Here is a 20,225-nt window from a genome sequence, read left to right on the forward strand (position 1 = left end):
TAGATGAGACTAGCATTCGTCATATGGGACGTCCAACCACTTGCAGGACATTTCCAACACAAAAAGAACATCCTCGGCATCCAGTCCAAGAGATTGTAACTCCAGTTAAGAGGCTGAAATTGATTGATTGCGGAATGAGTTGATATGTCAGTGGGGTTATTGAGCAGATATATGTAGTTCTGAAATCAGCAATCATCCTGGATTTGGATGAAGGTGTTATCGGGGTGTAGTTAGGAGTGCTTGGACTACGTATGGTACAAGATATGTGAAAGACTTTTCGCAAGCTGACAGAAAACACAGTGCAGTACCTGCTCTCCGTAGTTACCGAGCCAAGCTTCTGGGAAACTCTCAGATTCTGCTGCTGAAGGCATTGGGAGAGAGCAGCCCCAATTATCGAAAAGTCGAAAACGCAATTAGTCCCTGGTACTGTCAAAGTGTGTGTCATGTACGTCTAAGTATAACGCTCTACTTGTTGGTAAATTGCTGGGGGTTAACAAACAAGTAACCTGTTTTTATAGAACATCAACTTGTGGAGGGAAATACTTTAACCAGTCATCTCTGGGAGACCTTTGGCAGTTGGGATATCCCGTGGGCCAAGTTTCATAATTTTCAAGACAAACTCCTTGTCCAGATGGAATGGTTTCAATTTCTCACCAGATTCCCAAAGTCTCCATATCGGTGAGATCAGAATACATTTGTGAATAACGGCCAAAAATAGATATGGTATTTTGTAGGAATCTCACGCTCATAATCGTTGTGCCCACGAGGAACATTCGGCATAAAGATGAAAAACTTGTGACCCCATATCATGGATACTATAACCTGAGCAAAAGAAGCTATTAGCATCAGAAATTTCCACGGAAAGGCTCTAACAATTACCATAGTCCCAAATAGCCGAGTGTCAGTTGATGGGACCCCATTGTAATGTGGGCTCCTTCATGTGTGTACCGACTTCATTCTGTTTCTCACAGTAGTGGGAAGTAATGTGAACTGTGCTCTCAAGACCTAACCTTGTTTCTGAGGAGAAAAAAAAAGGCCAGTACAAAGAGATATGGCCCCAGTTTCGGGAGCGGAGAAGGCGAACCCGATGAGCCAGCAATGGATCTCAAAAGAAAGGGGTTTGAAGCCATATGAGAAGACTAAATCAAGATATATCTATACTTTCATTGATGCTGGGCTGACGTGATGTAGACACGCCGGAACTTTAACTAGACTCTTTCCAATCAAACAACCAATAAATAAGATCAATATCTTCACATTGATCTCCAACCTTCAATTCTCCATACTCTACTTTTGCGCTCCCATTTCTTCTCGTACCAACGAAAACCTCTCTTGACTATGTAGGCGGTGGCTCACGAGACTTCCTGCAAGATGAGAGCGGGTGTTCAACGAGCTTCAAATCCGGAATACAGGTATGGGAATTGGAGAATCTTCTCCTGGTTGGAGTATCGTCTGGATGCTTTATCGAATAGTATTCTTCCTCGCTGTACGTATGGATGGCGCTTGCTCTGCAGATGGGCAAATATTCAGAGAATCCCTCTTGCCTTCCGTGACATGATATCTGTTGGATGCGCTTTCCTCAACTGTTTTGCCTTGGAAGTATTATCCAGGTATATATATATATATATATATAAATTCTTCTCATTTGCTGTAGAATGTAATCACTACTTGCATATTCACACTCCTGACATACTTTTCCTGCTCATAGTGGATATAGTTTTCCGAAGGTCGAAAGACTTTGCCTTACATAAAACGGGGTTTATCTTTATGGGGACATCTATGTCGCAGTTACCAGATGTTCGATCAAGCACATCTCCGTTCTGCAACGATATTTCGTCTCGAGCTGTGATATCAGGAAGCACAAGGCAGCATGGGAGCTCTGAAAGCATGGGCGAAAGGAGCTCGGGCAATTCAGGGCTTACTACTGAGCTGTGTGAGAATACCACATCCCTCCGTTTCATTTGGTATCCTCTATTTTGTTCTGCGTTGTGCATTTGCGGAAACTGAAAAGGTTTGTTACCGATTGTGGCTGACGTCTTATGTATTCGTAGATACCAGCAGCGTGACGGAGCAATGCCCTGAAAACCGAAGACAGATAGGTGTCATTAGTGCTTCCTTTTTGATCTTTAATAGGATTATGGGAACAGGTATATTTGCAACTCCCAGTGCCATTCTGGCACTCACAGGTAGTGTCGGACTATCTTTAATAGTATGGGTCATGGGAATGGTTATTGCTATGACTGGCACGGCAGTCTACCTTGAATTCGGAACTACAATCCCAAGGTACCTAGCTGCCTGGCCTTTTCCCTCCGGCATCATTCTCCCAACAGCAACAACTCTGTGTATTAACAACAAGTGGTAGAAACGGAGGGGAAAAAAATTACCTCGAGTACGTGTATACCAAGCCGAGATTCCTAGTCACGGCGATGTTCGCTTCGTATGCCCTGTTTCTAGGCTGGGCAGCAGGTAATAGCGTTGCGTTTGGTGAATATGTCCTTCATGCGGCGGACATTGAGGTAAACCGATGGAATCAGCGGGGCATCGGTTTTGCATGTATCACCTTGGCCTTTCTCATACATGCAATAGCCGTCAAATGGGGGCTACGCCTGCAAAATCTCCTTGGCGCTTTGAAGTTCCTTGTAATCCTCATTATAGTGGCTGGAGGGGCCGTGGCTCTTGGTGGCCACTTGAACATGGAGAAACCTGATAACTTTTCTCGACCGTTTGAAGGAAGTATTCCAAGTGTATATGGGATTGTAACAGCATTGTATAGCGTGATCTGGTCGTACGTTGGATATTCGAATGCAAACTATGTGAGTTAGCACAGTTCCGTCCCCTGATTTTATTATCTGTTTCTTACATGCCAACAACAGTCATTGAGCGAGACGAGAAATCCAGCTCGAACATTGAAAATCGCCGCGCCCATAGGGGTGGGGCTTGCCAGCGTTTTGTATATGCTGGTCAATGTTGCATACTTTGTTGTTGTCCCGAAACAAGAGATCTTGGTTCTGGACGTATCCTGGCCGCTTCCTTTTTTCGAAATGTTTTTGGCCCCAAGGCAGAGAGGGTTTTATCCATTTTTATAGCTTTGTGTGCCTTCGGGAATGTTCAGTCTGTTATATTTTCCCAGGGAAGAAGTGAGTACACGACATGCATGCCAGCAACCAAAAAATTGAAGGCTAATGTGTCAATAGTTATCCAAGAATTAGGCCGGGAAGGGGTTCTGCCATTTTCCAGGTTCTGGGCAAGCAATAGGCCTTTCAATTCGCCGGCCGCAGGGCTGTTCGAGCATTATCTTATATCCGCCATTGTTATGCTTGCTCCACCACCAGGAGACGCATACAACTTCTTGCTCAAGTTAGTTTTATCCCCTCCATTCGCCATGCATATATGTATCTGACTTTTTCCTCCCAGCTTGATTTCGTATCCGCTCTCGGTCGTAAATATATTTGTCTCGGCCGGGTTGCTGCATATTTATATGTTTCCGAAAAGCTACCCGGACTGGTCACCGACCGTGCGTGCCAGCCGGCTCGTTACCATATTTTTTTTGCTTTCCAACGTCTTCCTAGCAGTGGCACCTTACCTACCGCCGCCAGACAAGGAACACAATGTCTATGTGCATTTGCCATACTATATCCACTGCGTTGTTGGACTCGGAATTTTTGCGGCGGGCGCTATATATTGGCTATTTTGGGCAGCAATATTTCCTTGGGTCAGGAAGTATCGCCTGGTGCAACAGACAGTCATTGCTCCGGATGGCTGGTCGAGGCAGATCATAACCCGAGTTCCTATCGGCATGGAAGAAAAGGGGAAAGCTGGACTGGATGGTGGTAGAAGCGGCTGGGATGGATGATGCGGATGCATGCGCCCTTCATTAAAGGGATTTGCGTTGTACGGTTTTCGTAGGCAATTTGGAATGAAAGCAGTCATTCAACTATCAACTATCATTATTGTAGATTATGATACATAGTTTATACACGATACCTCCTAATACGATTGCCACCCCAACACAATCAGGTCAAATCCTCGTTGTTTCCGTCCAAAAGGACAAAAAGCCACTAAAACACAATGTTCCAGCCTTCCATGGAGGTGAACTCATTGTGCTGTGTGTTGTACATCCCTACTTGTCATGCGCAGTGGATGCTGGAAGCTCAAGCATGAGGATGAACAGGTAGTAAAACACACCTACACCTTTGTCGAATTTGATCGAGCAAGCATATCTAGCCATTTGCAGAAAACATAAAAGGGCTGAGCAGGTCAACGTATGGCCACTGACTTGAACTGCTGGAATGATATCCAACTTCTCGCAATCTGTGTGGTGGTGGAAGAGAAAACACTTAACTCCTTATAACGAGGCAGAAGCAATGACTAAGCACCAGTCAGCGTGTGCCGGCGCTATCTCAAGGAACTCATTCTTAGCCGCAACTCAGACTTCAGAATTTATATCTAAAATAAAAACCGTCCCGCCAGCTCCACAGCGTCGCAGTTGAAGCTTTCTACAAGAAATCTACCTTGGCTGTCTTCTATCCGCCGGGGCCCTACTGCTTCTTCTGCTGCGTCTTGTGCTGCGTATTTACTGTCAGCTTTGATTTTGTCAGCGTGAGTTTCGGTGTCCACCGCGGGCCTGCAGTAGCGGTTGAATCGTTCTTAGCCCAACCAGGGCTGTCTTGCGCTCATTGGCTTTCTCCCGTCTGGAAGAGGCCCTCGTCTCCCGGCCCCGGTCCCCGCCCTCGCCCTCGTCCTCGTATATAGTCGCGGCTGCTCGCTCTGCCCCGCATCGCAGCAGTCCATGCTTTCCCTCAGTTCCAGGAACGCTCGGTCGATCCTGAACATCGCAAAGAGAAAACAACTTTGTACCCCCGTTGCTTCCGAACAGACTCTTCTTCCACGACTTCCCCATTTCGAGAGTCGAGCGCGGCTTTTGTCAACCACAACAATAACACCTACAACAACCTCATCAAGTACGTCTGCAACTCTTGCAACTCCTCTTACAGCGTTCCCCGTCCCTCTTCGATCTCGATTCACCCCTCGTACTACCCTTGCACGTCAGGCTAAGAGGCACTGCTCTTCTAGAAGGATGTGTCTCGCAAGACAAGGCGACGACGTTGCTGGTGGAGCCACGGCGATGGCTGCCCGGGAGATCCTCCCAACTAATGTCAAGCCATTGCATTATGACTTGACCTTGGAGCCGGATTTCAGCAACTTTACTTACAGAGGTACCGTTATCATAGAGTACGTGAAAAGATGTTTCCCCGGAAAAACACAAAAAAGAAAAAGAAAAAGGTCACCATCATGAGGGATTTTTGCTGATTGCAATTTGATTCAAAACAGTCTTGATGTTGTCGAAAACACCAATTCGATTTCCCTCAATTCCACGGACATCGAAATCCAAACTTGCACTGTTTCCGCTAATGGAGTCTTGACGGCTTCCAACCCTGCGGTCTCCTTGGACGTGAAAAAACAAACTGCCACTATTAGCTTTGAGAAGACAATTGAGGCAGGAGGAAAAGCTCAACTGAAGATTAACTTTCAGGGCAAACTGAATGATAACATGGCTGGTTTTTATAGATGCTCCTACAAGGGTGCGAATGGCGAGAATAAATATATGGCCTCCAGCCAGATGGAGCCTACGGATGCTCGAAGGGCGTTCCCTTGCTTCGATGAACCTTCGCTGAAGGCGCAGTTCACTGTCACCCTGATAGCGGATAAGAATTTAACATGTTTGAGCAACATGGATGTTGCATCGGAGACCGAAGTACATTCGCAGATCACAGGGGGCATGAGAAAAGCAGTCAAATTCACCAAGTCACCGCTGATGTCAACATATCTTGTTGCCTTCATCGTTGGTGAGCTCAACTATATTGAAACCAAGAATTTCAGAGTTCCCATCCGCGTCTATGCCCCTCCCGACCAGAATATTGAACACGGAAGGTTCTCCCTTGATCTTGCGGCAAAGACCCTCGAATTTTATGAAAAGACGTTTGGTAGCGAGTTCCCTCTCCCCAAGATGGACATGGTTGCTGTGCCAGACTTTTCTGCTGGCGCGATGGAAAACTGGGGCTTGATCACGTACCGTATCGTGGATGTTTTGTACGACGAGAGTTCTGCGGGCGCCGCTGCCAAGCAACGTATTGCCGAGACAGTGCAACATGAATTGGCACACCAATGGTTTGGGAACCTCGTCACTATGGATTTCTGGGATGGCCTCTGGCTTAATGAGGGCTTTGCCACATGGATGTCCTGGTACTCATGCAATGTCTTCTATCCTGAGTGGAAGGTCTGGGAATCTTATGTCATCGACAACCTTCAAATGGCTTTGTCTCTTGATTCGCTGCGGAGCAGCCATCCTGTGGAGGTTCCCGTCTATCGTGCTGATGAAATTAGCCAGATTTTCGATGCTATCTCTTATTCGAAGGGATCATCTGTGCTCAGAATGATTTCAAAATATATGGGAGAAGAAAATTTCATCCAGGGTGTTAGAGACTATATCCAGAAGCATGCCTACAAAAACACTAAGACTGCTGACCTGTGGGAAGCACTAACCGGAGCAAGCAATGGTAAACCTATCCAGTCGGTAATGGACACCTGGACTAAAAATGTCGGATTTCCAGTCCTTACTGTTACGGAAGACGCCAGCAAGAGCTCGATTTCCGTGAAACAGAATCGATTTCTGAGAACTGGAGACGTCAAACCAGAAGAGGACAAGACCATATTCCCCGTGATGCTTGGTTTGAAGACTCGTGAGGGAATTAACGAAGCTCTAATGCTCACTAGCCGGGAAGCGGAGTTCAAGGTCCCAGATCTTGATTTCTTCAAGGTTAATGCAGATCACTCTGGTATATATCGAACCTCTTACAGTCCAGAACGCCTTCGGAAACTGGGGAAGGCCGCCAAAGACGGACTTTTAACTGTGGAAGACAGGGCCGGAATGATCGCTGATGCGGGGGCACTGGCTTCTTCCGGTTATCAGAAAACATCTGGCATACTTTCTCTGTTAGTTGGATTTGACACCGAGCCACAATTTGTTGTATGGAATGAAATCCTCACCCGTATTGGTTCGATCCGTGGCGCATGGATGTTTGAAGATAGCAAGACCAAAGATGCATTAAAGGAGCTGCAGCGCTCCCTGGTTACTGCAAAGGCTCATGCGCTTGGGTGGTCGTTCTCCACGGGTGATGACCACGTGCTCCAGCAATTCAAAGCACTGATGTTTAGCGCTGCTGGATCATCTGGAGACCAGAAGGTTGTGGCGGCTGCGAAGGACATGTTTAGCCGGTTTGCAAGCGGTGATCGGTCGGCCATCCATCCTAACATTCGGGGAAGTGTTTTTGATATTGTTCTTCGAGAAGGTGGGGAAAAAGAATACAACGCCGTGCTTGAATGGTACCGCGTTGCATCAACTTCAGCTGAAAAAAATACAGCTCTCCGCACGTTGGGTAGTGCAGAAAACAGCGAATTGATCCAAAAGACGCTCTCCCTTTGCTTGTCGGACGAGGTGAGAGCTCAAGACATCTATATGCCACTATCTGGCCTACGCGGGCACACAAACGGTATCACTGCCAGATGGGCATGGCTTAAGCAGAATTGGGAAGCAGTTACCAAGCGACTGCCTCCTGAATTTAGTATGTTAGGCTCAGTGGTGCAAATTTGCACAGGGAGCTTGTCGACAGATGCGCAAATCCAGGACGTCGTTTCTTTCTTTAAGGACAAAGATCAGAAGGTTCGTGGCTCCTCATCGTCTTCGGTATTAGGCCTCAAATATAAATATGACACTTCGCTAACCACCGACACAATAGGGATTTGATCGTTCCCTTCAACAAAGTCTTGACAGCCTCTATGCTAAGGCTGGTTGGCTTAAACGCGATCGCGCTGACGTTGAGGACTGGCTCTCAAAAAACGGATACATGAGCTCAAAGTAACTTAATTTGCATTTACATGAGGTAGTTTTCGTCATGGCGGTTATTGGAAGGTGCTCACTATGTCCTAGGGAGCATGCCAAGAGGAAATATTACTTTGATGCAAATTAGTATTGTTGAGCAAGTTGGATACACCGACCCGTCACCTGTTCAGCGAGCTGCTATCCCTATTGTATTGCAAAATCGAGAGTTTTGTGGAATTGATAATCCCACTCTGCGTGACCGTTCAGACTTGCATCCCATTTTCGAATCCCCTCTCTGCTCATTATACTTATTTCATTGGCGTTTAGAAATATAAATCAATCCATGCAATTCCGAAGATAATAAGTTTGCTATTATTAATACACTAGTTATCCAAAGCGTATGATATAATTTCCATTCCTTATTTTGATTGATTGATCGTGCTTTAATGTATTCATCTTGTCCCTAATACCATATTGACAAGTTCGTCAAGTTGGCTTCATAATAATATACATGAGATATACCATGTCATAAGGCCCGCTACATTGCATTGAAAGCGCCTAGTGGGCTAAGAGTAAGAGCTAGAAAAGAAGCCTTAATAGATTATGACGCAACGCAAGCGTGGAAAAAGGCACATGGATTGAGGAGAGAACTCCTCCGATTTACCACCCAGCTCCACCTCCCTTTCCGGCAAAGCCACTGCTCTCCTCGATCTTCTTCTGTGACGCGGAGCCACCTCGTACGGGCTTCGACTGGGCGGCCTCGTGTTTACGGAGTTCTTCAGGGACGCGGGAAATAGAGGATTTCATAAGCATTTGTTTGAGGTCGTATCTGGTTGAAATATTGGTAAGCGTACTGTTGTTAATAGAGCAAAGAAAACTCAAAGGAAAAAGGAGAGAGGGGGGAAAGTAGCCATACAAGACATCAGAATCCTCGTTGCCCAAGAACGTAATCGCAATACCACTCTTCCCAGCACGTCCAGTACGACCAATACGATGCGTATAACTCTCAATATTCGTCGCCATGTTGAAGTTAACCACCAGACTAACGTCCGGAACGTCAATACCGCGTCCAGCCAGGTCAGTTGCAACAAGCACGTCGGTATTTCCATTCCGAACGGACGCCAGGGCAGCTTCACGCTGCTCCTGCGTCTTGCTCCCATGCAACGTGACGGACGAATAGCCCATGTTTTTGATATCGCGCGCGACAGCATCGCAGTTGCGCTTAATGTTAACGAAGACGATGATTGGTGGGCGGAATTCTCGCGATGATAAGATCTCTGCTAGTCGCTTCTTACGCTTGTCTTCGCCGGAGATGAATTCGACGCGCTGCTCAACGGTGTCAACAGCTTCGCCGATGTTGCCGATTGTGACGATCGCGGGCCGTCGGAGGTATTTGCGTGCAATTCGTTCGACGGCAGAAGGCATGGTGGCGGTATACATCATCGTTTGCCTATATCGGTCTTTTCCACCGATATGTTGGCTCATTGCTTGGGCGTTTTCTGCGTCTTCAGTATCCGGTTTCTGATTTGTGACGGGGAGGGCGTCGAGGATTTTGTTCACAGGCTCCTCAAAGCCGAGATCAATCATACGGTCAGCTTCATCCATGATAACGTAGCAGCATTGACTAAGGACAATCATTCGTCTCTCGATACAGTCTACCAAACGGCCGGGGGTGGCGATGATGATCTCCGCCCCGTTGCGCAAACTGTAAGCCTGTTCTTCCAGCGAATGACCACCGACAATACTGACAACGTTGAATCCAAGAGGGACAGAGAACTTCTTGGCTTCTATTTCGATTTGTTGGGCTAATTCGCGTGTTGGCGCTAGGATTATCGCATACGGACCGTCATTTCTTCTCCATTCAAACTCATCTAGTCGTGGGAGTTCTGCTATGTAGACGAGCAGAGGGAGTAAGAATGCTGCAGTTTTTCCGGAACCAGTCACAGCAACACCGATAAGGTCTCGATTTTGCAATGCAATAGGGATAGCAGCTCGCTGAATCGGCGACGGGTCGGTGTATCCAACTTGCTCAACAATACTAAGAAGGCGTTTTGGCAATCCCGATTCGGCCCACGACCTCATGGGATTGGGAATGCTTCCTCCCTTGGTACTGATGTTGAAATCTTCCTTGAATATTCGCCAGTCCCTCTCGCGCATGTGTTCCAACTTCTTCTCGGACCAATGTGCGTCCAAGGCATGCCGTCCCCCTTCTTCTTTCCTTCTTCTTTCCATTTCCAAAATCTCCCTCGCTCTGGCTCTACCAGCCTCCGGATCTCTATCTTCTAGAGCTCTTGCGTAGTTTCTTGTAACCGCATCTGCAAATTCGTCACTGAACCCAGCTAAGCGACCTCGACCAAAGAAATTTGCAATGGAACGGTTTTGATAGAGTGGATTGTAATCGGGGCTGGTATCTTCATCCGCATTCCATTCGAAGTTAAATTTCCTTTCCGTTGTCCGCCTCCGTTTTTTCTTCGCAGAGAAATTCGACGTCTGGTCACTTCCCATATATCGTTGTCGTATCAAGGCCGCTTGTGCTTCTTCTGGAGAAGGCCGCTTTTCTCCCTTTTGATCAGCCTTCGGACCGGGAGGAGGAGGTGGAGGCATATCATTTTGTTTCGTGCGCATCGCGGCAGGAGCGGTTGGGATTTCTCCGTGTCTCATGCCACGGGGTCCCGTGGGAATTAGGGGCCGGGAAGATCCGTCAATTCCATCACTTCTTGATGCTGAAGAATTATAACCGTTCGTTTCAGAATTTCGAGGCGAGGGCCTGGCGCCGTTTGCTTGCAGTCGCTTTTTATTTTCCACCTCTTTCGCGCGTTTCTCTAATGCGAGCTTCTCTCTTTCTGCTCTTGGGAGGAATTTAGGCTAGACACAGAAAATTTAAAGTAACAACGCAGTCAGTCAGTAACCAACTTCCATCTTCTGTGAGGGAAAATATGTATCCGAACCGATTGAAATGCTCATCGTAAACAAATGCACCCGTAGGAAAAGGAGAGGGAAATGGCGCAATGTGACGGCGCCCAGTTCAGTTTCAACGTACCTTTGATGCAGCTTCATCAGCTTCCCGCTTCTTTCGGAGTAGTTCCTCAACACTCAGAGGCGTCGCTGACCGCTGACTTCCCCAGCCAACCTTCTTTCTCTTAGTTGCAGGCGGCTCGGGAAGCGGCGCATCTTCGGGAGGAGGAGGAGGAGCTATTGAATCCGGGGGCGGAGGAGGAGCAGCGGCATCTGGTGGCGGAGGCGGCACCAGCGATACGGGTGGCGGCGGAGGTGGTGTAGGAGAGCGTTCAAAGGGTTCCGGGGGTGGTCCAGGGGGTCTATTTTCAGCGATCCAATCCATAGTTATTGCCAAATAACAGGTGCTCTTCTCAGAATTGAAGCTCTCAGTTAAATCGTGGGCGTTCTGTCTGGAAAACATGATAAGCAGCGTATTAGTCAGCGTACTCTGAAGACTATTAGGCCGCTAGGGCAAAAGAGCTCAATCACCGGTGGTGGTATAGAGGGTAAAACTTGCTATACAGAAATCAAGCTCTTCTTCCTTTTGAAAACTTTCAACTAATTTCAACTTTGGAAAAATTCAAATGTTCTACATATCAAACTACCGTACGAACAATCACTCCTCCTTCAAATAGTTCAGAGGCGCGCAAAGTTCCGGAATCCACCAAACATAAAAGAGAAAAACAAGATAAGAAGCATAAAAAACTCAAAATATAAATAAAATACATCTGCCTCCATCCAATCATTGAATCGGAGACCATCCCCCCATAGTAGCAATGCAGCAGGTACCCGAAACTGATAGTTTGATGCGACCTGGTACGTTAGTTAAGCCATTAATCGTTTCCTAGCAAACTCGCTGTCAATAGTTTTTGCCTCCGAGCCCCCGAGTCTAAAAAAGAAAAAGACAAAGAAAAGAAAATACAGAGGAATTGTTCCGCAATTCTGCGAGGAGATAGAGAATCTGGAAGAGATGTGTGCCAGCGGGAGCCATATATGAAATCATGAAATTACACGCGAAAATCACAGCCTGGTGCTGGAAACTGTTGAAACTATCAACAAAAAAACCATGTTTGAGGCTAGTAAAGGCTGTTATACACTCCCATTAGACGAAATAGGTCTCTCTGGCGGTTGCTGATACTGTTTGCCGTACGGGACTTGAGCTTGCTGGGTGATGGGTTCCGTGGCTGGAGGGGCTTGACGTCCATTCGGGTTGACAGTAACTTTACTAACTTGGATATCCTTGTCAACCAATGGTTTCATCAATGCTTGAACGGACTGGGGTCCATTTATCTCGCGGTCCAGAGTCATATACTCCTTCGCAGATTCATTCGATCCACGTTCTAGCAAGTATAACATATAAATTTGGACAAGCTCCTTTACAATCGCGGGCTGGAGGGTGCTCTTAGATCGAATTTCGCTCAACACTTGCTTAATGCGTTGATATTGCACGTCCTCAGTTTCTGCACTGGTAGGTTGTTCAAGTTCGAACATCAGATAGCTTGTCCAGAAAGGACGACTATCCGGATACCACTGTTGGTTTTTCTGGAATACCTGTCGGGCATCAGCAGGTGAACCCTTAATCTTCCACAACAGTTTAGCCCATTCTGCCACGAACGCAGCTTTAGCCTGGATGTCGCATTGCGGTGTGTCAAGTTGGGATTTGTAAATCTCTATCGCAGCTTCCAGGCCTCCATGGCGACGTGATAGGTTCGCAAGCGACACGATAGTTTCAATATGGCCTGGAAGTGATATCAAGATTGCGGAATGGATATCTTTGGCAACGTCCACCCGTCCAGATAACTCTTCGAAATACGCATAATGAAGTCTGACTTCAGGCCGAGAAATTGGAACATATAACGTGCTGGCACGCTGGTAAATATTCCGAACTTCTTCCTCCTTGCCTTCTTGGGCCAGCATCCACCTGGCGTATCTGAGCCAGAATTCATCATAATGAGCACATGTAACAAGACAACGCTCGTACAAGAACTGAATTCTCGAAAAAGAGCCGTCAGCTTCTTCGAAGTCAAGATACTTCCTCCAGTTGGACAGCTGCATTTCATCTAGTTCCGTCACATGGAAATAGGGACGCTTTATTTCGGATTCATATGTCCATCTCTTGGTAGTTTCCGTCTGCGTTCTCGAAAATATTTCCAGGTGGTAGCTATCAATCCGAAGGCGAAGGTCTCTTTCAATTTCTGCCTCACTCTTAGACCCTGGAGGAATCCCAGCTGCTGCACCGTCCACCTCTGCACGAAATTGGCTTAACAGTTCTGGTGGAACTAATTCAGAGACGGGGCGAGTTTGAGCCATCTGGCGATAGCGCTCAAAGTACCTCGCGTACTGGTGCATAGGAATTTCTATAACATTTGCCAATATGGCAAAAATCTTGTCTTGAGCTTCAAGACGTTCTTCAAACTCGATGTACTTGTCCCAGAACGGATGTGCTAGGAAGTCAAGCCCCACACAGCTTGCGCCCCTGTCAAAAAGTCTGTTCCACCAATGTCAGCTACTTCATATTCAATATAGTGGAGGGAAAGGGGAAGAATAGGAGGGGAAGAAATGAGGGAATGTGAAGGATGGCAAACATGGCATATGCAATATGTCTTTAGTGAAAGGCCCAACTGGGTCAAGGTCAACGGAGAATGGTATCTAATCGTGCGGTAAATATGTAGAAGGATTCCCGAACAATATAATTGTTGTGCGAAGGAAAAACAAGAGCCTGAAACTCAAGGGTGAGAAAAAGTTTCAAGGGGAGCCTGGGTAGCAGATGACTATCTCACCCATCAAAAAGCTTTTGCTGATGATACTAATCTGCACCTCTTGTCCTCGCTACCACAACAATATCCGCGCTGTGTCATTATAGTTATGGGGAAGGAAACCAACATGCCCATACTTACTCTCGAATAATGTCTGCATCGTGGGAAGTTTCGACCTTGAACGCGCAGTAATTGGTCCATAGATCCACGGAATTGCTAATGCTTGCAACACCCCGTTCATAAACCTGCCAAATAAACTGTTATTTGCGATTCGTGCGATATAATTTGCGGGCTGATTCAAAGAAACCTATGTATATAAAAACATGCAACTTACCATTTCCGCAGCTTCAGTCCCCGCAATAGAAAACTCCAAATCCGCATATTTTTTCCAGTATCCGAACAACAAGGGAAACTTGGCCAGGAATCGGTCGTATACGCCTCTTGTTGCTGTAATAGCTTGAGGGTTAGAATTGCGATTGATTCCCCCTTCCTGCCCCTCCGCCGCACGAATCAATTTCTCCCAGTTTTCGAAGTTATCAGAATCTTCCAGCTGCATCAAGAGAAACAGTTAGCGTGTATGTTTTGCCACATAAAGCACACAAGTCGATTACAAAAAACTCACCACCTCCGCATGCAGCTTCTTCAATTCCGCATTCTCCTCTTCTGTGCCACCAAAAATCAAGTCAGCCATGGCAACGACTGTTCTGGTGTCCCGGCTACAGCGTATCCAGGTCGATTAGCGATCGAAGGGCTCGTCAGATAAGTGTTGAGCAGTTGATAATAAGGCGTATAGGTGATTGGGATTATGGAGAAAATCAGAGAGCAAAGAAGTGGATTACAGGTGCAGACTTTGGGTTGCGGAAAGTAATAAGTAATTGAAGGAGTGAGAGAGGATCGGAGGCTTGGCGGCGTATTCATTTCTCTTGCAAACGACGTACTGTTACATCGGCAATATGAGCATGTTCTGTACCTACAATACCAAATTTTAATTACCACTAGCCACAACCTATTCCCTAAAACAGTTTGGTTTACTGATTCACCACGTGACCTGCCTTCTCCAGGAATTTCTCTTCAACGACAGCAATATCAACTTGCACTTAAGACGAAAACCGGGGGCAGGCCATCTGGCAGATAGTCCCAATGGCTACCAAAACTGCTGCCTCTGGCATACTGGAGAATCTTCCCCTCCGGCTCCGCAATTTCTTCGCCCGCTACCCGCCGCAAATATACTCCGCAAATGCCCTAGGAGCACCAAAAGTACCGGAAGGTGCCGAAGCCCTAGCTCCAGCTCCAAGTCCCTATACACCATCTCGCTCCTCAAAGGCTCCTAAAGTGGACCAATCCGCCTTCTCAATGTCACAGGCCTTCCTCCGCTCAGATCCAGAACACCCAAACCCATTCCTACCGTATAAAAATCCCGAAACAGGGCGATGGCGGGGGGCCATGATTTCCCTCCGGCGGCAGAATGAGCTGGTTAAGTTGGCCGCGAAATATGGCGTCGAGGAGCTATTACCTCCCAGCCGCAAGTCGACGGTATATCGGGAGACTAAGGCCGTTGAGAAAGGATTGAGAATTCGTGGTACGGGTATTGGTCAGAAGGTTAAGGGTCATAAGTGGGAGCGGACGCTAGAGGGCCGGTTGGAGGATCGGAAGAAGGCCATGATGGGTATGCCGGAGATGATCAGGCTGTGGAAACAGGTACGTTCTTTGTTTTTCTTACCCGACCTATTCCCCTTTGTTGATTTCAAGGGGCTTTTTTACTAACCGTTCTATAGCGGGGTCACGGAAGAGGATGGAAGAAATACCCACGGAAGTAAGGAGGTGTGGTTCGCGTATGTAGAAATACGTTGTTTACATGGCTTGGCCTCTATCATATTAAAGGAACGTGTGGAGTTTTGTTGTGTTTTCATTTTATTTTTCATTGTTTTCGTTGTCAAAATTCCTCTTGTATGAATATGGGTACGGCATCTTAAATTTTTTTTAATACATGTACAGGTAAATACGTTCCTCGTTTCCTCGTTTCCTCTTACAACTATTTTATTACCCTTTGGTATATTAGCCATTAATACAAAGGAATCGGCATGGGTATAATCAGAGTATTGCACCAGACTAGGTGAGCGTTATCCCTCTCTTATGCAAACCGAAGGATTGGAATCAGGTCAGCATTGGTATAGCCTTTGTTTTACCTGGGTATTGAGTGCCTGCATAGGTAATGTCTAGTAGGTGGAAAAAGACCAAAATATATAGATAAATTACTGCGGAACTTGTCCACGATATCCAACATAAACAGCTTCACTTATATACATTACTTTCATATTAGTCAAATGTACACTCGACGCTGGGGGAAAATGTAAAAATCAAAATCAAAATCAGAAAATTTCTATCAGACCGTTTCTTCATACAACGGCTCAACAACCTGACCAGTCATTATCATAACCTTCCCTCTTCCGTTTACACCATCCTCCGAATTATCATGCGAAAGGCACACATGTTTTCCGAATGTAACCTTGCCGTCAACTTTCCTCGTCTTAGCCAGTGTTGTGAACGGTTCCTCGCTCCTGACCGCCGTGAACTGGTCTACGCAAACCATCTGGCACCGTTGACACGAGCCCAGGACGTCGAATTTGTGGGGCCCCACGCGGAACCCTCTCCATGTATCTTCGACATATGGGTGTTCGGTTAGCAAGGTTGGTGGTGTACATATAGACCCGGTAGCAGAGCCATTGCTGTCTCCATTCCTGCTGCTAGGTGCCAGAGCGGGATTTTCTGCGACAATAATGTTTGCTCGAAATACATCAGCGGCAACTGCTCTAGTGCCCTTAGATGTGGATTTTCCGTACGACTTAATAGTTTCGTTAAGTTTATTGACACTTGACCGGGATACTAGCAGCATGGGGCTTTCGTTCGACAGGCGTATGGGATTTTTGTGTACTTGGGACGCAAGGTTGGGTTGAGGGAAAGCGCCCGGCATACTGTGGAACGGTGACGGGGTTTCAGGGAGATAGGAGCGTTGTTGGTGTTTCGAGTATCGGAGAGATGAATTTGCAGGAAACCTGGCAAGCGTGCACGGGACTCCAAGGAACTCTGAAAAAAATGCAGAAACCACTGGTGACGAATATATTTGTACGGGTACTCTATCACCACACACCGTGGAAGACTTTTTCATGGAATTTTCACAGAGTTCAGCTGTTGAGATGTCGACATATTGGTCTGATAAGGGTAACTTCAGGGGGTTATCATCAGCGCCGGGCATCCAACGTGAAATTTGTAGGATGCCGTTGTCAAGATCAATCACAGGGCGGATGAGAGCCATTCGAGGGTATCTTTTCTGGTTGAGAGCCACCCCCGTGCCCTGGTGTATTAGACACCATTCTCTATCCCATGCGAGGCCTTCTTGTTTGACCTCCCATTGCTTGCCATCGGGGACTATAAATGCTCCACAACTTTTGATCGGATACACGCAGAGCTTGTCGACATAAAAGCTAGAAGGCTGGGGCCCTCTCTTGGATTGTATAACACCCTGAGGTCTGAGAACGGTGTTTGCGTTGGATTTGTCCACATAAAACTCATCAATAAAGTCGAGGAATCGATTAACATCGCGGATGGAACTCATAGCTCCCAGACTAACCCTCAAGCCCCCAGTTGGCTTGCCATCGATTATGTCATTGTCATCTCCACAACGTTGACCAGCGTTGTAATTCCGTTTCATTTCCTCAGTCTTCAAGCCGAGGTGGTATGCCATTCCACCTGGATTACATAGCGTCCCGGACCGAATTTGAATATTCTTCACCGCCGCGAGCTTCTCAACTTCCGATTTCCCAACCCATTCGCCATCGCTATTCCTCAGGTTGAATGAAACTATGGGGCCCTGGGTAGTCCGTTCATCGAAACTGGAATCCTTATGCTTATACATCTCACAAACAACGGTTCCGTTTGCATGCCTTTTAGCAGCTAAGCTATCATACAGTATTTTGGTCAGCGAGCCTGTGTGGCGCGAAATATTCTCCATGGAACCGTAAAGGCGTTCGTGTACATCCAAAGCAGAATGCAAAGCTATAATGCTGTGGAAAGGGAGGGTGCCATCTTCGAGTTGATCATGGACGGAAGTCGATTTCTTCGCATGCCACTGATCTTCAAGGCTGGTAACCATACCAACGGTGCCCCCTCCAAAGTACTTCCTCTTATCAAAGATATTGTGGGCGCTTTTGCGAACGATAAGAGCACCGAGATCCGGAAATCCAAAGATCTTATAGAAACTCAGAACCGTAAAATCGGGGGCAGAATCCGCATCACTAAGATCTAATGGCGAGGTGGAGACGAGAGATGCCGCATCCAAAAGAGAGTAGATATTACACACTCGCAGCTTGCGACACCAGTCAAGAGGTAGGCGACGACCTGTCATATTCGACTGAGCTGGATACGCGAACAAAGTAGGAACGGATACAGGGCTTTGCGCATTTGGTGAATGACAAGATATCCAGTCTTCAACTTCCTCGTCATCCGCAAAGCACCGCCGTCCCCTCGCTGCCAGTTCTCTGACCCCAACCAAACTCGTATGTGCATCCCTATGGTATCCGTACCAAAACCCACACTCATCATAGTCTCTAAGAGCATCCGCAACCAGTTTGATACCAGCTGTTGCGTTTGCGACGAAGACAACATCGAAATCATGGGGGCAGGCGTTGAAGAAGCGGAGAACGCGCAATCTAGCATCATCCACTCGTTGTGTGGACAACTGTGAAGATGAGGATGCTGAATGGGGATTTCCGAAGAGATTCGTCTTCATTTCTTGAGAAAATGCATCTATGAGGGATGCTGGGTATGGCGTTGTTCCCGCATGGTCAAGATAGGTTGTTTCTGTAACATCGCCAGGCCTGGGTTAACTAGGGACACAGAATGTGGAAACAACAAAAATGAGTACCACCTCCAAAGCTATTTTTTCTTGAAATCAACAATCTATATATGTATTTGAAAGAACGTTGGGAGTATCAAACCTCTCAGAGATGGGTATTCTCGTTCCCTAATATCCTCAATCTGCTCCGGGTAGGGGGATCCCTGCAGCAAGCCATGGTCGTTTGACCGCGGGGAGAGGAGCTGCCCTGTCATGGCGATATCGGTGGAGAAGAGTAGCTCTCTGTTAACGCCATGCAAGCTTTAAAGCAATCAATGGGCCATTTTTTCAATGATGAGCTCGCTCCCAGAGCTTGGCCTGTGCATCATCTCACCGTTCACCACTGATACCAAAGAGGAAATAAAAAAAAGGAGACTCAAGCCAAAAAAAATTGCAGTATGAAACCAGGAGGTGACCACGTAGGCGAATCGCCAGCAACCCCATTATTGTTTGCCACAACCGGTGTAAGGTGGGGGAGGAAGCAGGTTGGGGAAAGCCTTTAACGATCTGGAGCACCGAAAGACGAAACCAACCCCACAGAGCTGGTGCAACCCTCTCCAAGTTTGATGTTTATTGCTAGTTACCGCTACAAACCCACTTTTGAACAGACTTGTTCCCCTCACCCAAAAGCCCAACGTGCCTATCATTCTTTATTACTATTATTATTACACTTGTCTCCTGCTACCTGAGCCTGAAGCAAAGTTGATGCGGGAAAAAGGGCCATTCAGTACTAATACCCCCTAGCATTAGTGAGCCAGACAAGTGTTCACTGATATGGTCCTCAGATCACTTCTTTTTTGTTTTTAAATTAGCGAACTATTTTACTTTTTTATTTTATTTAATTCATTTCCATTGCGTTTGTCCTTCGGCCCATCTGTAATGGAATTGCTGCGTGCGTGGCAGTGGATTATTGCTGGTTTGAAGGGCAGACATGCAAGAAGAAGCTGCAGCATAAATCAATCAATCAGCTGAATAGAATGTCAGTAAAAGATAAAATGACTTAGTAGTGTGTGCAAGAAGGCCTTCCGTTGGGGATGTTTCTTCAACTGTGGGTGAAGATTAACGCATCCCTCTTAACTTTCCTTTTTCTAAAAGTCTACAGATATCAGAGTCTGTGAAAGCGGCGATTGAGTGAGCGCCAGTAGTAGGGGGATACAACAAAATGAACATATCCAATCCATAGAGGAACTTGTGCAAATCCACAACCAAATATTTTCTTATTTTTTATTTATTTATTTATTTATTTATTTTTTAAAAAAAGGGTTAATATATGTATTTGTAAAATTAAATAAATAAGTAAATAAAAGTAAACCTCCCACAACTGGCGCGTCTAAGCCCAGTTAGCCATATAAACCCAAAAAAAAAAAAAAAAAAAAAAAAAAAAAAAAAAAGATGGAAAGGGAAATGAAGAAACTCCATAATTCTCCAGCCTGAGGAAATCTCAGCCACCCAGAAACTACCAGCCAAACCCTCCAAGTCCTTCTACCTGTGGCCAATTCGCCTACGCATTCCAATCTGTAAAGAGGGTACGTCGGGGATGATGATTTTTTTTATAAAAAAAAAAAAAATTCACAATAAAAGAAGGAGAAGGAAGGGGAGGTTTGGGGAAGGGATAAGGAAAAATTGGAGAGAAAGAGAAAAGGAGGGTATAAATTGACTTTCGAGTGTGTTGAAATGTCACAATAGTAAAGCAGTCAAAACA

The 20,225-nt window shown here is 46.4% G+C and overlaps 7 protein-coding genes across 7 annotated transcripts; 4 read left to right on the forward strand and 3 right to left on the reverse strand.

Moving 5' to 3' along the window:
- Positions 1 to 3: 3 nt before the first annotated feature.
- HCBG_04247 (uncharacterized protein) lies at positions 4 to 1,186 on the forward strand (the record flags this gene model as incomplete). The annotated part of the gene is made up of 4 exons (XM_045431296.1): positions 4 to 95; positions 301 to 445; positions 885 to 940; positions 1,036 to 1,186. The coding sequence occupies 4 exons, from the start codon at positions 4 to 6 to the stop codon at positions 1,184 to 1,186; spliced, it is 444 nt and encodes a 147-aa protein (XP_045287849.1).
- Positions 1,187 to 1,371: 185 nt separating this feature from the next.
- Positions 1,372 to 3,255, forward strand: HCBG_04248 (high-affinity methionine permease; the record flags this gene model as incomplete). Its single annotated transcript, XM_045431297.1, has 6 exons — positions 1,372 to 1,486; positions 1,709 to 1,933; positions 2,052 to 2,283; positions 2,363 to 2,813; positions 2,874 to 2,950; positions 3,195 to 3,255. 6 exons carry the CDS (start codon positions 1,372 to 1,374, stop codon positions 3,253 to 3,255), a joined length of 1,161 nt encoding a protein of 386 aa, XP_045287850.1.
- Positions 3,256 to 4,068: 813 nt separating this feature from the next.
- Positions 4,069 to 8,261, forward strand: HCBG_04249 (aminopeptidase; the record flags this gene model as incomplete). The annotated part of the gene is made up of 5 exons (XM_045431298.1): positions 4,069 to 4,089; positions 4,471 to 4,599; positions 4,652 to 5,232; positions 5,332 to 7,720; positions 7,797 to 8,261. 5 exons carry the CDS (start codon positions 4,069 to 4,071, stop codon positions 7,917 to 7,919), a joined length of 3,243 nt encoding a protein of 1,080 aa, XP_045287851.1.
- Positions 8,231 to 11,219, reverse strand: HCBG_04250 (pre-mRNA-splicing ATP-dependent RNA helicase PRP28; the record flags this gene model as incomplete). Its single annotated transcript, XM_045431299.1, has 3 exons — positions 8,231 to 8,708; positions 8,796 to 10,744; positions 10,920 to 11,219. The coding sequence occupies 3 exons, from the start codon at positions 11,217 to 11,219 to the stop codon at positions 8,540 to 8,542; spliced, it is 2,418 nt and encodes an 805-aa protein (XP_045287852.1).
- A 212-nt stretch (positions 11,220 to 11,431) lies between these two features.
- Positions 11,432 to 14,484, reverse strand: HCBG_04251 (pre-mRNA-processing factor 39; the record flags this gene model as incomplete). The annotated part of the gene is made up of 4 exons (XM_045431300.1): positions 11,432 to 13,364; positions 13,774 to 13,877; positions 13,967 to 14,182; positions 14,255 to 14,484. 4 exons carry the CDS (start codon positions 14,321 to 14,323, stop codon positions 11,966 to 11,968), a joined length of 1,788 nt encoding a protein of 595 aa, XP_045287853.1.
- A 288-nt stretch (positions 14,485 to 14,772) lies between these two features.
- HCBG_04252 (mitochondrial ribosomal protein MRPL25) lies at positions 14,773 to 15,523 on the forward strand (the record flags this gene model as incomplete). Its single annotated transcript, XM_045431301.1, has 2 exons — positions 14,773 to 15,330; positions 15,408 to 15,523. 2 exons carry the CDS (start codon positions 14,773 to 14,775, stop codon positions 15,447 to 15,449), a joined length of 600 nt encoding a protein of 199 aa, XP_045287854.1.
- A 334-nt stretch (positions 15,524 to 15,857) lies between these two features.
- On the reverse strand, positions 15,858 to 18,738 carry HCBG_04253 (molybdenum cofactor sulfurase; the record flags this gene model as incomplete). The annotated part of the gene is made up of 2 exons (XM_045431302.1): positions 15,858 to 18,489; positions 18,627 to 18,738. 2 exons carry the CDS (start codon positions 18,736 to 18,738, stop codon positions 16,016 to 16,018), a joined length of 2,586 nt encoding a protein of 861 aa, XP_045287855.1.
- Positions 18,739 to 20,225: the final 1,487 nt, after the last annotated feature.

The sequence above is a fragment of the Histoplasma capsulatum genome (genome assembly GCF_000150115.1).
Source record: "Histoplasma capsulatum G186AR genomic scaffold supercont2.5, whole genome shotgun sequence".
NCBI classification, from domain to species: Eukaryota; Fungi; Ascomycota; class Eurotiomycetes; order Onygenales; family Ajellomycetaceae; genus Histoplasma; species Histoplasma capsulatum.